The 20,290-nt window shown below is 39.2% G+C and overlaps 1 protein-coding gene across 7 annotated transcripts in view; it reads left to right on the forward strand.

Annotated features, from left to right (window-relative positions):
• Positions 1–20,290, forward strand: part of COL14A1 (collagen type XIV alpha 1 chain) — a 253,291-nt gene that overhangs the window by 66,340 nt on the left and 166,661 nt on the right. For all 7 annotated transcript variants that reach the window (XM_008255863.5, XM_002710753.6, XM_070075442.2 and 4 more), the window contains exons 6-9: positions 11,259–11,414; positions 12,724–12,843; positions 13,940–14,104; positions 19,526–19,687. In XM_008255863.5, coding sequence (XP_008254085.3) covers positions 11,259–11,414; positions 12,724–12,843; positions 13,940–14,104; positions 19,526–19,687 — 603 coding nt within the window. The remainder of the gene's footprint in view (positions 1–11,258; positions 11,415–12,723; positions 12,844–13,939; positions 14,105–19,525; positions 19,688–20,290) is intronic.

The raw sequence follows: 20,290 nt of genomic DNA on the forward strand, positions 1-20,290 counted from the left end.
TTTTGGGGGATGGAAAAAACTGTTGTCCCAGCCCAAGGCAGTCAGGCACACAGAATTCTTTCTTATCCATCCTCTTTGTTCCACTTAGGTCTTTAATTATTTTAGAGGACATACACACAGTAGAGAGGGCATTCTACTGTGTTCAGCCTACCATGTCAAGTGTCAATCTCATCCAGACACATCTAGAACAACACTTGGCCAAATATGTGGGCCACTTTTGGCCCAATAAAGTTGCTACACACACAGAAAAAAAGTGCATCACATTATATATTTCTGTGTGAGGAATCCTATGTAGAAAAATAAGACAGGATAGGGGAGAAGAGAGAAGGAGAGTGCTATCTTATAGGGTGATCAAAGGTACTTCTTTGCCAACATGGGATTACAAGAGGATTAAGCTCACTTTGATTAGTGTGAACTCTAAACAAAACTGAGAAAAAAAACATAAATACAACTGAACTGAATCCCTTATTCCATATCCACTAGATGGACTATTTTAGATGTTTTATGACAGTGACCATCCATGCTACATCCTTTTTTTTTTTTTTTTTAAGATTTATTTATTTGAGAGGCAAAGTCACAGACGGAGGGAGAGACAGAGACAGGTCTTCCATCTGCTGGTTCATTCCTCAGATGGCCCCAGTGGCTGGATCTGGGCTAGATCAAAGCCAGGATCCAGGAGATTCTTCTGGGTCTGCCATGTGGGTGTGGAGGCTCAAGCAATTGGGCCATCTTCCACTACTTTCTCAGGCCATTAGCAGAGATCTGGATTGGAAGAGGAGCAGCCGGGACATGAACCAGTGCCCATATGGGATGCTTGCTGGCACTGCAGGCGGAGATTTAACCTACTAGGCCACAGAGCCCCTCCTCCCCTGCATGCTGCATTCTATGAGGACACCATCTGTGATAGGGACAGCATGGTATGTTAGAAAAGACATATGGAGGCCATACTTAGGGGAGCTGCATCAAGTCCTGGATCCACCAGTAAATAGTGAGTTCACTGGTATTTTGTGAATGTCATTTTTATTTTCTGAAAAATGGAGAAAATACTGCTTTCTCTCATGAATGTTGTGAGAATCAGAATGTACCAGTGTATTTAAACACTCTTTTAGAACAATTCAGAGTTTGGAAATATAAATTGATATTAACTCTTTAAAAGACAGTCTCCAGGGAGCAAGAATTTAGTCTAGTAGTTAAGATGCCAGTATTCCATATGGGAGTGTCTGGGTCTGAGTACTGGCTCCAGCTCCTGACTCCAGCTTCCTGCTGCTGGCTTGAACAGTTAGGTTCCTGCCACTCATATGGCAGACCTGGATTGAGTTGGCTCCTGGATCTGACCCCAGCCATTTCAGGCATTTGGGAAGTGAACCAGTGGATGAGAGCTCTGTCTGTCTCTCAAATAAGCAATACCTTCGGTGGTGCAGCTGGAACCAATCTGAGCTTGGTAACAGCAAGTTTTCAAAAATTCTACTGCTCCAAATTCTTAGGTTTTTCTTTTGCTCTTGGTTTGGAAACTTGAATTTAACCTCACAGGAGACTTAAGTGAAAAATCGTTCTGTAACCACAGTTTTCCTTCAAATGTCTTGGTTAATGAATGGCTTAGCTAGGTATTTTGCTAGTGGCATAGAAGAAAATAATTCAAAGCCACTAAATGAATCCTAGAGCAGTTGTGGTGAAATCCTTGTGAGGTTTTCTGTCTGCATGTTAAGACAGAGTGAATAAAAATAGTACACACTCCCCTTTCATTCACCCTAGCCTCCAGCACTGGGCAAATATCAAGGAAGACGGGCATCTCTGATAGGAGCTCTGATCTCTAAATAACTCTAATCTGCTTTTCTAGTGTGGTAGAGTGCGGGGCAGCAGAGACCACACTGAATTGAGCCACCACAGTTCCTTTCTGTGATGCCCCGCTGTAGGTATCAGTTATCTGAGAAGAGGAATTCATTCACAACATAATTCCATCCAGTTCACATTGGTTGATGTACTATATGAGAAGGTATGTTGAAAAGTATGTGGACAGTGCAATTAAAAGGGAATTTTATTTAGTTAAAAAATTTGGAAATCCATGCAGACAGTGGGTCTTCAAAAAGTTCATGGAAAAATGCATATTACGAAAAAAACTATGCATGAATTTCAAACTATTTTGCGCCAGAGTGAATTTACCTTTTCATTTAATTTTTCATGAACTGTTTGGATACTAAGAGGTAAGCAGGATGGAAAGGGCTAAAAAGATAAGAAGCAAAAGCCCTCATTCCTCAAATTGTTCCCCATGTAGTCCCGGAGATAGAAATGGAAACAAATGATTACATTCTAGTGTGATTAGCACAAGAAACCATGTACAAATACAGAGGCAATACCTAGGGCAGGTAATGCGTCCCATCTGAGGACTATGGGAAAAGATTTGCAGAGTTGCAAAAGTGTAATCTGGGTTTTTGAGGAGGAATGGGAGTCTACTTGGCAGAAAACGTCTTCTGACAGTTCCTCTTTCTCCATATTCATAAAGTATGTTGGTGAATGCTTTTCAGTATGTTGTAAACATTTCTGTGTAAGCCATAATTAGACCTTTAATTTGAATGCCATTTGAACAAAAGGAATAATATATTTAAAAAGAAAACTATCAATTTGGTAATGTCATACCATTCTCATTAAAGTAGAATACCTCTCCTCACAATTCACGGATATCATTTATATGATTGTCTTTATAAAGCTGTTTTTGCAGTTGGAACTTAGGTTGTTTTATGACAGTATTTCTTCTCACTGAGAATATAAGCCGTCTGAATTTGGGAACTTTATTCTGTTTTTGGTAGTGCCTGGTGTACAGTAAGCACTAAATATATATATTCTTTTTTTAACTTTTATTTAATGAATATAAATTTCCAAAATACAGCTTATGGATTACAATGGCTTCCCCCCCCATAACATCCCTCCCTCCCGCAACCCTCCCCTTTCCCACTCCCTCTCCCCTTCCATTCACATCAAGATTCATTTTCAATTCTCTTTATATACAGAAGATCAGTTTAGCATACATTAAGTAAGTATTTCAACAGTTTGCTCCTACACAGAAACATAAAGTGAAAAATACTGTTTGAGTACTAGTTATAGCATTAAATCTCAATGTACAGCACACTGAGGACAGAGATCCTGCATGAGGAGTAAGTGTACAGTGACTCCTGTTGATGACTTAACAAATTGACACTCTTGTTTATGGCATCAGTAATCACCCTGGGCTCTTGTCATGAGCTGCCAAGGCTATGGAAGCCCCCTGAGTTCACTGACTCTGATCATATTTAGACAAGGCCATGGTCAAAGTGGAAGTTCTCTCCTCCCTTCAGAGAAAGGTACCTCCTTCTTTAATGACCCGTTCTTTCCACTGGGATCTCACTCGCGGAGATCTTTCATTTAGGTTTTTTTTCTTTTTTTCCCCAGAGTGTCTTGGCTTTCCATGCCTGAAATACTCTCATGGGCTTTTCAGCCGGATCCGCATGCCTTAAGGGCTGATTCTGAGGCCACAGTGCTGTTAGGACATTTGCCATTCTATGGGTCTGCTGTGTATCTCACTTCCCATGTTGGATCATTCTCTCCCTTTTTTATTCTATCAGCTAGTATTTGCAGACACTATTCTTGTTTATGTGATCCGTATCATTATGTCCTATCATTATGATCAATTGTGAACAGAAATTGATATATTCTTAATACATTCGATTCACCCAAGGAATTAGTTGCATAATGTCAGATTCATGAATATGGGTTTATATTTTTTCATGATGTCAGTAACACAATAAAATTGTTATGAAGTCATTGGTAACGGGCTGCTTTTTGCATGGGCTGCCTCAGTACGAATGCACACATTGAGAGGAAACAGTTTCCTGTGAATAAAGGGACATGAGTGCAAACAGCACATATCAGCTGTGGACACATCAGGGGCAAGCCGGATGGAGATGCCACCTTGTATTAGAGGCTTCTTCTTTATCCTGCCTTCTAAATTTCTATGTTGTACAGTGCCTCTCTGGAATCAATATGGCCTTATGGTTAAGAGCCTGGTCTATAGGGACATGCTCGCTTTGCCTGGGCTCAAGTCCCAGCTTTGCCAATCTTAGCTGTGTGATATCCTGGGCAAATCACACAGCCCTTTTATGCCAGCCACTCTGCTGCCATCAAAACTGATTATAATACTGCCTGTTTCATAGGTAAGTGTGGGGGCATACATTGAATACAGTGATATTCCTAACTTTCAGATATGCAATGTTAAGAAATTGTTAGTTCTCCCAGGCCACCTCCTCATACAGTTCAGAAGATGTAGGAAAGAATGAGAATCGTTCCTCCTGAAACTGTGTAATTGCTCCTCCTGTTTCTGTCTGTGATGCCAGAATATTATTATCTTTGTAATCTAGTCCATATAATGCAAGCTTCCTTTGGATTGCATTCATTTGCTCTTAGGTATTTATTACCTGTATATCCAGAGCTACATTTTAGATAAAACCCATGTTAAGCCAAGAATAGAATTAAAATACATTAAATAATAGAATTAAATAGCATGAATTTTAATAGAATTAAAATACAAGAATAGAATTAAAATAATGTCATTTTCTGGGACCAGCCCTATGGCGTAGTAGGCTAAGCCTCCACCTGTGGTGCCGGCATCTGATATGAGTGCAGGTTCATGTCCTGGCTACTCCTCTTCTGATCCAGATCTCTGCTTATGGTCTGGGAAGGCAGTGGAAGATGGCCTGAGTGCTTGGGCCTCTACTTGGGCCCCTTCTGGGGACACCTAGAAGAAGTTGCTGGCTCCTGGCTTTGGATTAGGTCAGTTCTGGCCATTTGGGGCAGTGAATCAATGCATGGAAAACCTTTCTTTTTGTCTATAACTCTGTCTCTCAAATAAATAAATAAATAGATAAATCTTTTTAAAATTATATCACTTTCTGTACCTCTTTGCTTTATTTCTTATTCAGTGTATGCAAAGATTTATTCACTAGAATGTTGATTAAAGCCATATTTACATAACTAAAATCATCTAAAATATCCTAAATGTCCAACATTTTCCCATACTTTAACTTTAAATACAAAATTGAAGACCAAAAGGATTTGTTTAAAAAGCTTAATTATGGAAAATTAAGAAAATTATGGAAAATAAGAGCTTGTATTCTTATCCCCTTTAATGGAGATTTAAATTATACTTGGATGATGGGTTTTATACAGCATCCACCTGGATTTTCAGGTGTGTCTGGTTTAATTTTCTACCAGTTAATTCTTTTTTTTTTTTTTTTTGCAGAGTGGATAGTGAGAGAGAGAGACAGAGAGAAAGGTCTTGCTTTTTGCCGTTGGTTCACCCTCCAATGGCCGCCACGGCTGGCGCACTTCAGCCGGCGCACCACGCTGATCTGAAGGCAGGAGCCAGGCGCTTATCCTGGTCCCATGCAGGTGCAGGGCCCAAGTACCTGGGCCATCCTCCACTGCACTCCCGGGCCACAGCAGAGAGCTGGCCTGGAAGGTGGGCAACTGGGACAGAATCCGGCATCCCGACTGGGACTAGAACCCAGTGTGCCGGCGCTGCTAGGTGGAGGATTAGCCTAGTGAGCCACGGCGCCGGCCCTACCAGTTAATTCCTTAACATGTATTGAAGCACTCAGTTTTTTTTTTTTTTTCCTTCTGATTAGTGTCTCTTCATTTAAGAACAGTGAAATGGATAAGGTGGTTTGCCACTGGAAGGTGGGATTTGTCTTCAGTTTCAAATCAGGGCTGATTTTAGTAAAACAATGATATGAATGTATCTCTTAGAAGCTTTACTATAGCAGCTGGGATTGTGTTTCAGCTATGTAGTTATTGAACACAGCACCATTAAAACAACTTCTTTGTCCAAGTGTTTGGACATCCATGTGCCTCTGGCGCTGGCAATTCTGTTGACAGGACCAACATTGCACTTACAAAGTTCTGCCTGCAATAAACCTTCTTGGAGCTGGACACACTGAATTTGTGCCTGTTAATCTGGAAAATGGCCACTAGAGCTCATTGTGTTTTGGTGTATCTTAGAGTGAAAAACCAGGGCTTCTGGGGAAAAATTTTTTTCACAGTTCCCAAGTAAGTGTGCACCCATCTTGAAGAAATGTCATACTCTGTAATGCAAAACCAGAACAATATTTGGCTTCTAAGATCATTGAAAAGAGCATCTTTGTGAGTCTTAATTTCAAATGAAATGTGCTGAATTGTAGCTTGTTTTAAGGTTTTTGGTGTTTGCTTGTATGACAAAAATACTATGGTTATTTTCTCAGAACTGTACCAATGAAATACATGAAATCTGTTATATTAATAAAAAAGACACTAAAATATTTTTTCTAGATAATATTTTCCATACACTAGGTAGGATTATTTCTTCTTTTAATTAGTTACTTTCAATGGCATAATAAGTACCAAAACTTTTATCCCTCTTCAAATTCAAAAGATGCCACTGCCACGCAAGCTCTTTGGTTTCCCATCCAAAACAATCACCACCTTGATCCCTCTCTTACTTATTGCCTTGAATTTCCTTTATGTATTGACCTGTGGTAACTATATGCATTTGTAAAAAGTACATTTTTTATATTAACTATTTTTACTCTTTTTAAAAAATAATGACTTAAGACATAAAAAAAAACACAAAAATTTAGGAGAACACAAGCTCTTTACTCTTTTTAAAAAATGCTAAGTGTAACCTTTTGGGGCAGTTTTTTCACCAAATCTTCCTACCCACCAGACAGCAATATGGTGTTAAGATTCATTCAAATTCTTTTATTTCAATATGTTACTTGTCTTTGCTGTTATATAATATACTGGTTTACCTGCTTACAGATAGGTGTTTGAACTGTTTATAGCTTTTGGCTGTCCTGAACAAGCACTAGCATTAAAATTCTTTGGGCCAATACTGTGGCTATGGTGTGGCGGGTAAAGCCACCACCTGCAGTGCCAGCATCCCATATGGGTACTGGTTTGACTCCCAGCTGCTCCACTTCCAATCCAGCTCCCTGCTAATGTGCCTGGGAAAGCAGTGGAAGATGGCCCAAGTGCTTGGGCCCTTGCACCCATGTGAGAGACCTGGAAGAAGCTCTAGGTTTATGTTTTCAGATTGGCCCAGGTCCAGACATTGTAGCCAACTGGGGAGTGAACCAGTGGATGGAAGACGTCTCTCTCTGCTACTGCTTCTCTGTAACTCTGCCTTTCAAATAAATAAATAATCTTTTTAAAAAATCTTTATCTCCTGTTGTATGCATGCATGCAAAAATTTCCCTTGTTAAGACTTAACAGTGGAATTGTTGATTAGCAAGGTAGGTGAATATTCAACTTTAATACAAAATGCCAAAAAGATACTCCAAAGAATTTACAATAATTTACATTTCAACAGCAGGGTAGGAGATATCCTGAAAGTCTGTTGTACTGTGTTTGGTATTATTAGACTTTCTACTTTTTATTGTTTATGCTTTTTGGTTGAATTTTAATTGAGGTAATTGTAGGATCCCATTAAGCTGTAAGATATAATAAATTTCCTGTATACTTTTTACTCAGTTTCCCCTCTATACTTTTTTTTTTACAAAAGTCGTTCAGTATCAGTCCAGCATGTTGATTCTGATATAGACTACTGACTTATTCAGATTACCACACTTTTACTTGCATTTCTTTGTGTATCTGTGTGTATGTGGGTGGGGGCATGCATGTGAATATGCATTCATTCTTTACAATTTGATCACATGTGTATGTTTGTGTATTCAGTCAGTGCAGCACACCGGCTACAGAGGCCATTGGAGGGTGAACCAACGGAAAGGGAAGACCTATCTCTCCGTCTCTCTCACTGTCCACTCTGCCTGTCAAAAATATTTATTTATTTGAAAGGAGAAGTTGCAGAGGCAGAGAGGGAGAGAGAAAGAGAGAGCAGTCTTCCATCTGCTGGTTCACTCCTCAATGGCCACAAAAGCCAGAGCTGGGCAAACCAAAGCTAGGAGCCTGGAGCTTCTTCCAAGTCTCCCACGTGGGTACAGGGGTTGGGCTGTCTTCTGCTTTCTCAGGCTGTAACAGAGAACTGAATGGGAAGTGGAGCAGCCAGGACTCGAACTGGTACCCATATGGGATGTCTGCACTGCAGGTGGCAGCTTTACCCGCTATGCCACAGTGCCAGTCGCTGGTAGTCTTAAGATTGGGTAAAATGATTCATGATACTTTAGTCTTTATCATGATTTCAGTAGTCTTAGATTTTATATTGTTCACTTACATATTTTATAGTTTGTATTTTCCACTTATATTTCACTTATATTATTATTTTATTTAGATAAAATAATAAACATAGGTCAATATGGTAATAATTGACATCTTTATTATGTTGAGTACTGCAACCCATGAATACAGTACATTTCTCTCTCTTTTTTTTTAAAGATTTATTTATTTTATTTGAAAGTCAGAATCAGAGTTACACAGAGAGAGAAGGAGAGGCGCAGAGAGAGAGAGAGAGAGAGGTCTTCCATCCACTGGTTCACTTCCCAAATGGCTGCAATGGCTGGAGCTGTTCCGATCCAAAGCCAGGAGCGAGGAGCCAGGAAATTCTTCCAGGTCTTCCACGTGGAAGCAGGGACCCAAGGGCTTCTACTGTTTTCCCAGGCCATAGCGGAGAGCTGGATTGGAAGTGGAGCAGCTGGGTCTTGAACCGGCAGCCATATGGGATGCCAGCACTTCAGGTAGCAGCTTGACCCGCTCGCTACACCACAGTGCCAGCCCCATTTCTCCACTTTTTAAAATTCTTTGTTTTCTTTTTTTTAATACATTCTGTAATTTTTAGGACCAAGAACTTGTTTTAGTAAGTATATACTTAAGTATTTCATCATCTTCAGAGCAGTTGTAAATAGCATTGAGTTTATTAATTGTAGCCAGTTGAATGAGTACAAATTCTATCTCTTGTAATTTTGTTTTTTTTCTGCAGTCATTAATTTAAATGTGTGTTCATTCATTTATTAATGTTATGTATTATTTCCTAAAGGGTCTGCTCATGGTTCTTTATATATTCTTAATGCTAATTCTTTCTTTTTAAAATATTATGCATATTTTCTCCCAGTTGTCACTTTTTATTTGTCTTTAAATTATTTTTAATGAATAGATTTTTAAATTTTAGTATTTCAATCCTTTCGATCAATTATGTTTTATTTAGTTGTTAGAATTTGTATCTCCAAATAATTTCATTTGAATGAACTAAATAAAATTTTTTGTTAGAAATCAATTGTTTAAAAAAATACTAGTTTCGGGGCTGGTGCTGTGGTGCAGTGGGTTAATGCTCTGGCCTGATGTGCCAGCAGACCTGGCTGCTCACTTCCAATCCAGCTCTCTGCTATGACCTGGGAAAGCAGTGGAAGAGGTCCAACTCCTTGGGCTCTTACACCCGCGTGGGAGACCTGGAAGAAGCTCCTGGCTCCTGGCTTTAAATAGGTGCAGCTCTGGCAGTTTCAAATAAACTTTCAAATAAAAACAAATACAAATCTTTTAAAAAATGCAAAAAAACACTAGCTTCCTTACTCCTTTTCTAAATAAACATTAAGAAGCATTCCTTTTCTAAGATACCTTCTATATTCTCAAATAATTAAAAAGTGAAATAATATTCCTAGTAGTTTTGGAAGAGAGAAAAAAACTAATCTCCACTTGAGTGTAAGTTTTCTCCATGAAGACCAGGAGAAATGGGTTCTTGAAGTTTAATCAGACTTGAATTTTTCTTGGTCACATCCAAAAAACAACATAATTTCTACTCAATGTCTCCTTGCAGTATTCTGTTATGGATTTTTCTGCAGTATGTTACAGTAGGGCTGATTAAAGAAGGAGGGTTTGGTGCCTGAAATGCAATGTATAGACTCTGAGTTGTACTGTTCAGCTTTCATAATGAAGATGGTGCTATTTCATTGGCAAATGTATTTTTCCTCATCTGGTAAAAGGATTTAGGCATTTCCCCACATATTTTTGTCTAGGAAAAAAAAAAAAAAACCAATATCCTTTAAGCAAAGTAAGGTAGGTAGAAAGGCATATTATATTAAACTGCCTAAGTAAACCATGGTATTTCAATTTTTTTAAAAATTTTGTTTTCCTTACATAAATTACGCTTCAAATGTTTTGTGTTGTCATATTAATGTTAAAAAGCAGATTAGGGATTTCCTGGACCTGCAAGAAGTTAAACTATAGATGTAAGAAACATGCATATGCACATGGCGATATTCAGTCCTACTGTGAAAATGCAGTGAGATTCAGCAGCCCTTTGGAAGTACAGGTTTAAATATGAAGCAGTGCAACTAAAGATACTGAAAATACCAAGACACTTCCAAGGATTCCTAAAATGCTCTAAGAATATTCCAGTATTCACACAGTGGTTCTGTGTGAATAGAGATGGTGGTTTTTCACCTGGTCCAGCAGACAGACCTACACCAGGCAGCCTCCCTCTTTGATGTAAGGACTTAGCCACTTCCCCTCAGCACTTCCCCAGCATCACTGCAGGTGGCTCAGGCCCTCTCTCAGTGGTAAAGCTTATTTTACACAGCTCCAGCCGCTGGGACCGTTCTCTGGATTCTCATCCTGAGTCCTAATTGAACCACTTAAAAATCAGTTATTGAAATGTTCATTAGGGACATACATCTTGTTGTCACAAGGATACAACATGCAAGCAATTTTTGAATTTATGGAAACTCTTGAGCCTTTTTTTTTTTTTTTTTCAATTTTCTTCTTCCAAAAATATCTTCTGCTTCAACATGGGTCTGTGTGGCTTTGTTAGATTAAATGCATGGCGCTGATTTGTTATGGCATTTGAGAAGTCCGTGTTTCTCTCCCCTTATCACTTCCTGTAGCATAGACTTATCACAATAGGACAGCCGCCTTTCTGCTTCCTGGACATCTGCCCATCTCGGCTGACTGGCCCGCATCAGCTTTGCTGAGACCGTTCCTGGAAAGAATCTGCAGGCTAGGGCCCAACGCAGACGATTTTGCATAGACACTGCTTTCTAAAACACGCAGAAGGCTGAGTTGCCAGAATGGTGTGAACCTGCCAGTATTTTTGCTAACTGTTTCCAGAGCACCAACTCGGATGCCAGTTGTTAATACAATTTTTTCCCTAGTGAAAATGCATTTAAGGGAAGAGTTATAAAAAGATGGCTGTATTAATGGGAACTTTATTGTATTCTTAGCACTAAGTTTTCTGAAAGATATTAAAATAGACTCACTCCTTTAAAGCGTCCAACAGTAACACATGGGCTTTTGTGGTTTGTGCCTTGCAGAGGTGAAATTTGTCTGTCAGACTCCAGCTATTGCTGACATTGTAATCCTGGTTGATGGTTCATGGAGTATTGGAAGATTCAACTTCAGACTGGTTCGGCTTTTCTTGGAAAACCTGGTTACCGCATTCAATGTGGGCTCAGAGAAGACACGAGTCGGTACATCCTCTAGTATTAGCAACAGCGATCAGCTGTCCATGTAAAACTGCCACAAAGCTTTTTAAGATTTTTAAGAACTCTACAAAGTGACTTTCAGAATTATCGATAAATTTTTTTTTTTTTTTTTTTTTTTTTTTTTTTTTTTTTTTTGACAGGCAGAGTGGACAGTGAGAGAGACAGACAGAGAGAGAAAGGTCTTCCTTTTGCCGCTGGTTCACCCTCCAATGGCCGCCGCTGCAGCCGGCGCACCGCGCTGATCCTGGCAGGAGCCAGGAGCCAGGTGCTTTTCCTGGTCTCCCATGGGGTGCAGGGCCCAAGCACCTGGGCCATCCTCCACTGCACTCCCTGGCCATAGCAGAGAGCTGGCCTGGAAGAGGGGCAACCGGGACAGAATCCGGCGCCCCAACCGGGACTAGAACCCGGTGTGCCGGCGCCGCAAGGTGGAGGATTAGCCTATTGAGCCACGGCGCCGGCTAGAATTATCGATAAATTTTACTAATGTTCCCTGAAGCACAAGTCTGGATTAATAAATAATTATTACTATTGTTTTTTGCTGTGGCATTGTCATCCAATTAGTTATCAGAAACACTCTAACTTTGTGAAAAAATAAAAATATTCTTTGTTAACAATAATAAAACAGTGTTTAATGTTGTAGCTGGCTTAAGAAGTTGTCACAGAGCCGTTTTCTTTTTATTTAAAAGAAACAGCTGGATCCAGGAAAATGTTGAACTACGGAAATTGAAAATTGGAAATAGTTTTATAGTACAAGATACTCTTTGCCAAATTAACCCAAGCCAAGATAAAAAAGCAAAGAAGTTTTAAATCTTTGAGCAATATTATAAAAATAATATTTTTTATTATATAATGTTTTACAGTTTAGCTTTTAAATAGCTGTTGAGGAAAATAAAAATTCCCTTGAGAAGAAAACAACAGCAAATATATCTCAGCTGTTCATCTATGTACATGATCAGGATATTTTTAATGCCAATGGCCTAATTGGGTAGTCACTTCTAAATTGTTGGAAAATCCAAACAGGATTAAAAAGTTTCATGGAAAATGCACATTATCTTTTAATTCCCTTTTCCACAAAATTTTTGAAACCTCCCCTCACCCTCAGATACACAACCTGATTCCTTTAATTGATGTCAGGAAGTCTTTTTGAAAGTCAGTGGTTAGGCAATAAATAAATAAGGAAGGAAGGAAGGAAGGAAGTATTGGGCCCCCTTAATCATTGCTGTTTCTTGACTGTTCCACTAGGTCTTTGGGTAACCCATTATTTCTGGTGGGATTTCTCATTTATCTTTTCCAGGTCTTGCACAGTACAGCGGGGACCCTCGAATAGAATGGCACTTGAATGCCTTTAGCACAAAAGATGAAGTGATTGAAGCTGTTCGAAACCTTCCTTATAAGGGAGGAAATACACTCACAGGTATGTTTTGTGTAGTGCACGTTCTTAGCAGCAATAGTTGCATGCCTCTTTTCTCCACATTTTTAAAGAGGGTGCATATTAATTTGTAACCAAACTACCACCTGAAATTCTTAGAGGGCTTTTCCCAACCTCAGCATTAAGAGTTCAAACCCTAGGCATCTAATTTCTTTTGCTGTATGAATCTAATGTCCCAGGAAGGACTTGGTTGGGCGAGAAGAAAATGAAGTAATCCATGAGGCCAATAGCCTTCAGTCGCTGTCTAAACTTGACTAGTTTGTGTGCCTTCCTCTCTTTTCCCTTCTTTTCATTTCCAGCCATTAAGTCATTGAAATGAAAACAAAATTCTGTTTTATTTTCATAGAGAATATTTTCTTTGCCCTTATTCTGTAATCAGTAGTTATCATGAAAATGTGGAAATTTGGCTCACCACTCCTTTTGATAAATGACTAATGATTTTAACCTCCACACAAGCTCTTATTGCCTTCTACAGGCACAATGAATGTGCTTAGCACAAACAATATAGATGCTGTGATTGACTTCCAGGTGAACCACTGAGATCTTGGTAATTGCTTTGCCATGTTGGTTTATAATTTAATGAAGCTTTGTGAATTAAAAGTTATTGAATATAAATCCTATAACAATATTGCAACACTTATAGTTTTAGGGTGGAAAGTGTCACACTCCAAGGGCAGGAATATGATCATGATTTTATATCTTTCGCTGTTAGGAGAGAGAGAGAGCAAGCAAGCCAGGGAGTGTTTTGGGGACAATCTCTCCTTGAGGTGGGGAGGTATTCTTGCTTTATCCTAAAGATTTAGATTTTCTTTTATACAAAGTCTGTTAGCATCTGTTGGACATGAATCCAATGTTAATCATGAATGTTAGTTTCTGAAATAATGCATTGATTAATTTTACCTGGTGGATTTTAGTTTTTCATCAGATATATCAAAGACAAGGTCATTACAGAAACGAAGGATCACACCTAGTAAAAACTCTTTCAGATCAATAAGTTACCCATCTCAGAGTTTAAATTTACATAGAAGGCTTTTTATTAGAGATGGTTGGTTAATGTTTATTTTCCCCTGTTTTCTCCTAGGTCTTGCTTTGAACTACATTTTTGAAAACAGCTTCAAACCAGAAGCAGGATCAAGGACTGGAGTACCCAAAATTGGAATTTTAATCACAGATGGAAAATCCCAAGATGATATTATTCCACCATCCAGAAATCTTCGTGAGTCTGGAGTAGAGCTGTTTGCCATAGGTATGTGTTCTTTTTGTTTTGTTTTGTTTTGTTTTGTTTTGTTTTGTTTTAGATTTATTTGAAAGGCAGAGTTACAGAAAGGTGGAGGGGGGGGGAGAGAGAGAAAGACAGAGTGAGTGTTCTATCTGCTGGTTCACTCCCCAAATGGCTGCAGCAGGCGGAGCTGTGCTGTGCTGATCCGAAGTCAGGAGCCTGGAGCTTCTTCCAGGTCTCCCACATGTGTGCAGTAGCCCAAGCACTTGGGGCCATCTTCTACGCTTTCCCAGGCCATAGCAGAGAGCTGGATTGGAAGTGGAGCAGCAGGGACTCAAATTGGTGCCCATATGGGATGCTGGCACTGCAGACAGCGGCTTTGCCCACTATGCCACAGCTCCAGCCCTGGCATGTGTTCTTTATGGCCCTATTTCAACTATGGCCAGAGACACACAGCTGCTTAAAACAATATGCAACACAAAGTGCACTTTAATGAATAGTTAGGAGAACTGAGCACTTTCTAGATCCCAACTCCCTAGCCAGTACAGTGACTGAACCTAGATTAAAAGGAGTAATGCCAACTGTTGTGTGTCCCATAAAATCAGGACTTCTAGTTGAGATATCATATATATAACATGTTGTGAATAGCATAAGTGTCATGCAAAGGTCAGGTGCATAATTACCATTTAATTAGTCGTGACTTTTTTCTTTAGGGTCTCTTTGTAGCTACATCTTTTCTTGTTGTATAGGTATAAGCCAACTTAACATTTTTAAGGAATTAGGTACCTGTACTTATTTAAAGAAAGTACAAAGTTCTACATATATAGTATTATTTACTTGATACTAACCCTTTTTAAGATATACTTCTTGTGGAAAAACTTATACAAGTAGGCATTTTACATTCATTCAGAATACAAAATATTTACATGATGCAATTTCACTCTTAATTAAAGTTTTACATTTTGTTAAGCAATAGGAAAATATCTTACTTGGTAGAGATACACAAGCTTTCAGAAAAAAAAAGTGATTCCCAAGCAACTCTAAAATATAAATTGAGATGCCACAGCAATTTCCTTACCAGAGATCCAACACTAATTGGTTATTTTGAGTGGTCCATTTTTCATCGTTTTGCATACTTAATTATTTTTACTATCAATATTAAGATCAATTATATGCATTTATATCTGTATTTATCAATGATAGTGTGTAGTCTTGTCTTTGTGAACTGCCTATGAGATGTTTCTTAATCAGAAGAGTATGCTGTCCATGTTGGCATTGCATACCAGATAGGAGGGACATGCTGGGTGCCAGTAGAAAAAGTACAGATTCCAGGGTCCTGGTGTAGTCCTACTAAATTGAAATATCCAGGGCAAGAGCCCTGGGAATGTGTGCTTTCCATATGTGTATTTCTAAAACGTTCTTCAGAGTTGAGATGAGAGCTGCTGGTGAACTCATTGGACTATCTCGACTATGTGCATTGGTAAGATTCTCTCCCTTAGAGAAAGACCCTAACTGTTATCTTGTGTGTGTGTTTTATTTAGTCAGAGTGTGTTTCTGATGTTAGTTTTTCAGAACTTATTTCCTACTCACTTCTAGCCTAGTACTCAGAACAGTTGCAGAAGTGATGGAAGTTATGTTCTTCCTTCCCTTTAGCCCCACAGCTTCTCTGAAAGGTTCTTGCCAATTACCTACCCTGGTGCTTTTTGACACTTAACAGGTGTCCAGTGAGTAGCTGTTGAATAATTTAATAGCCTAAAGAATTTATAAAATAGCAATATTACCATTAATGTTAAAAACTACAATGTTTATGAACAACACATGCAAGAGAAGTGATTACTGCTATTCAAGTATATTATCCTGTGGTAATCTATGTATCACTGAAACATTTTCCACACACAGAAGAAAGAGCAAAGAAATCCAGGGGAAAAATTAAGGATATTTTATGTTCAGACTTTGTTTTGGTAAATTATCACCTTGTTAATTTGTGTGCATGTATATGTGTGGGGAAGACGGATGTTGTATCTCAGTGGTGTGCAGGAGCTGGCTTATAACATATTGCAAAGCCAGTTTTGCACATTTCTTCCAACATCTGCATCCTTGACCTCACATTGGTAGTTTTAAATAAGTCGAGTGGGGTGTTTATATTACAAAAAATAATAATGGCAAACACTACAAATCAGAGCAGAAAGCTGACTGCTAAATATTTACCACGTTTACCAGCAGACCCCTGGAACCTAACTGTGCAGTAAACTAAATGACTTCAACCATATGGTCACTTTACTGTTGAAGATAACTGTGACCTTGGTCTGAGGAATTGACTCAAATTTGCTTAGCTTCAACATTTCTTACCCTGTGCTTTAACAGTACATCTTTCAGAGCTACCAATGTGAAAGAAAAAATTCTCTGACCCTTTCCTGGATTTGTTACTGAAAATGTGGTTTACAGAAGGCGTCATCCAAGTATTTGCTTATTTATTTACTGTGTGCCAGGCATTGTGTCCGATACTGGAACACAAAGATGAGCACAGCAAAATCCTTACCAAACAAATTCCTTCAAAGTCATGCTGCTCGTTTACTCTGTTTCCAGGCAGTTGCAACAAACTATTTTATTTGGAAAGAAGGAGCAAGAGATAGAGTAAGAGAAGGGGGGGGGGGCAAGGAGAGAGAGAGAGACAGGGAAAGAGAGAGAGACAGGGAGAGAGAGGGAGGGAGATGGGGAGATAAATAGATTTGGGACTATGAATGCCATGAAAAAACATAGACACAAAGATCATTGCTTAGGCATGCTCTCAGTGTTCCATTGATTCAGATGTGCCTTTTAGATGCTATTGTAGAAGTCCTTCAGGCAAGAAACATCAGATTTTATTATGTTTGTATTCCTTTGTTCATAAAGGAAATCTCTAGAAACTTTAAGTGATTGGGGGGATTAGCTTGTATGTTTACCTCCATTTTCTGCCCCTTTTAATAAAGAATGGATTTGAACAAAACTTTAAGTGAATTCATTCAGAAATGATTTGGACTTTCTCTGGAAATCACCTGAAAATAGTCAGCATTTATTATCTTACAACATCCTGAAGCAAAGAGTTCAGAGACAAGTAATCCTTTGTTACTACATAAGTTGAGGTTGGAAGGTAAATTAACTGGCATAGCCAGGCATCTAAGAAGAAATCCATGTGCCCCAGGCAATCTCTCTTCCTTGCTTTTGTAGTACTCCTTTTAATACCCTCAGATGATTGAAATGACAGGATTTAAAAAAAAAATCCTTCTTGTTTGCTGAAGCCTGGAGAAGGGAAGTCTACTTAACATTGTGCCTTTCCTTTTTTTCTCTCTTATTTCATTGGTAAATGTTGACACATTTTAAATCTTGTGAGAGGCAGCATGATATGGGGGAACAGCAGCTCTGCACTTATTAACTGTGCATCCTTGAGCAAATTAGTTAACCTCTCTGAATGTTTACTCCTTTTAAAGTGGCAGAAACAGTAGTGTCAAGCTCATGGGGTTGGCTGTGCGGAGTAAATGTGTTAATGTAAGTAAAGCACTTAGTACAGTGCTTGGAGAGTAATTAGCATACCAACTGTTAGCATCCATAGTTTGCTGTTCACTGTGCTCTCTGCTACATTCCAAACACCCAGCACTATACTTGATCTTCATAGTAATGGAATTCAATACCATGAAAGGACCAGAACTTTCCTATATGCTATATGCTTGACAAAGTTGTGGTGCTTATTAGACAAAAACTATATTGAGATGTGTTAAAACTTTTTTCCCATAAACTTCCTCTTTGGTTTAATGGTATAATAAATTATATTATATTGTTCTTGAAGTTTCTTTCAGCGTAAGTAAACTGATTTGATTGCAATTTAAAGCTATCTTTGATTGTTTGGAATACTGGATTAGTTATGATTGCTTGTATAATGTTCACACAGCCAAGTTAATTTCATCAACTTATTTTCCTATTATGTGCAAAGAAAAATTAATATTTAATCATTTAAATTTAATCTGAAGCCAATTTATATTTTTCTTAGATTTATTTATTTATTTGAAAGGCAGAGTTACAGAGAGGGTTAGAGAGGAGAGGCAGAGGGAGAGGTCCTCCATCTTCAAATGGCCACAATGGCCAGAACTGGGCTGATCAAAGCCAGGAGCCAGGAGCTTCTTCCAGGTCTCCCACATGGGTGCAGGGGCCCAAGCACCTGGGCTGTCCTCTGCTACTTTCCCAGCAAGGAGCTGGATGAGAAGTGGAGCAGCCAGACTTGAACCAGCACCCATATGGGATGTACTGTAGGCAGAGGCTTAATCTTCTATGCCACAGTGCCAGCCCCTGAAGGCAACTTTTAAAAAGCAATCTGGGGCTAACATTGGCAAATGCTTAAGACACTGGTAGGACTCCCCCATCCCATATCAGTGTTTGGATTTGGGTCTCCATTCTGATTCTGATTACAGCTTCCTGTCAATGTTCATTCTGGGAGGCGGTAGTTAATGGCTCAAGAACCTGGGTCCCTGCCACCCACATGAGAAATCTGGATTGTGTTCCCAGCTCTTGAATTTGGCCTGAACCAGCCCCAGCTATTGTTGGAAGTTGAGGAATAAATCAATGGAGGGAAGACCTCTATCTCTGTCTCTCAGCCTTTCAAGTATATAAAAATAAAAATTCAAACGACCTTTCCCCAAACAATCTGATTTGAAATGTGGCTCTTTCAAATAGCAAATCCAAGAATGACAAGTCTCTCAATGGGAGAGAGAGCAGCCTCTGAGATGGGAGTTCCAAGTGGCCACTGATCCAAACATAGGAATACGATATCTTTTGTTTTGTCCTTGATATGTGTTCTTTTATTTTTTTAAGATTTATTTATTTGAAAGGCAGAGTTACAGAGAGGCAGAGGCAGAGAGAGAGAGAGAGAGAGAGGAGAGAGAGAGAATCTTCCATCCACTGGTTCACTCCCCAAATGGCTCCAGAGGCTAGAGCTGTGCTAATCCGAAGCCAGGAGCTTCTTCTGGGTCTCCCACGTAGGTGCAGGGGCGAAAGGATGTGGGCCATCTTCTGCTTTCCCAGGCCATGGCAGAGAGCTGGATCTGAAGTGAAGTTGGTTCATGAACCAGTGCCCATATGGGATGCCAGCACCGCAGGTGGCAGCTTTTACCCACTATACCATAGCGCCATCCTGATACATGTTCTTGATGTTCTCTTTTATTATTTATTTTTTCTATTTGCATAATCTGTTAGTGCTATTTTGTTACATAATAAATACAAGACTTAGCTATATTTTTCATTTCATCAATTTATTTTATAAGTGTTTATAAAATAAATTTGCATCATTTATATTTTAAAAAAATCCACACCAGAGCTTTGTTTGCAGTGGAGTCTGACTGGGTCAGGTCAGGCTCACTGCAGTTGCTCTTCCCAGTGGGATGTGAATGTCACTGTCCTCCCTGTCGTCCTCAATGCCAGGGGTAAAAAACGCTGATGTGAATGAACTGCAAGAGATTGCCTCCGAACCAGACAGCACTCATGTGTACAACGTCGCAGAGTTCGACCTGATGCACACGGTGGTGGAGAGTCTGACGAGGACTGTCTGCTCCAGGGTGGAAGAACAGGACAGAGAAATCAAAGGTAAACAAACAACAGAGAGCATCCTGGGCAACCTGGGTCTATTGTGCTTAGGAAAACTGTTGCTGTTCACATTGGCTTTAAAGACTCCTTTTTCTCTTAAGAACTGAGTCATCAGGGAGGAAAAGGGAGTATATTGGCCAGCTTTGTGGATGAGAGACGGATTCTTTAATTACTCGATTTTTTTTTTCTGTAGTGTTTACATTTAGAGCATCATTTTAAAAATTTAAGCCCTTCATTTACAATATAATTACACATTCATATGCAGCTGTAAGAAATGATATATGGAGAGATCATGTGCTCTTATTGGATTCCCCACATGGTAGCATCTTGCAGAACTATAGCACAATATTGTAAGCAGAACGTTGTCTTGACTCTGCCAAGACACAGAACTTTTCCATCACAGCAAGGACTAGGCATCTTGCCTTTTTATAGCCACTCCCTTTGTTATTCCTCCCTCACTGTCTCCCTAAACCCTGGCAATCACTAATCTCTCCATTTCTTAATTTGTCTCATTTCAAAGATATTATATAAATGGAATTATGTAACCTTTGATGACTGGCTTTTTTCATGCAAGATAATTTCTAGAGATTAATCCAAAGTGTT

Source organism: Oryctolagus cuniculus, chromosome 6 (genome assembly GCF_051225735.1).
Source record: "Oryctolagus cuniculus isolate XC-2025 breed Fujian yellow rabbit chromosome 6, ASM5122573v1, whole genome shotgun sequence".
Classification (NCBI taxonomy): Eukaryota; Metazoa; Chordata; class Mammalia; order Lagomorpha; family Leporidae; genus Oryctolagus; species Oryctolagus cuniculus.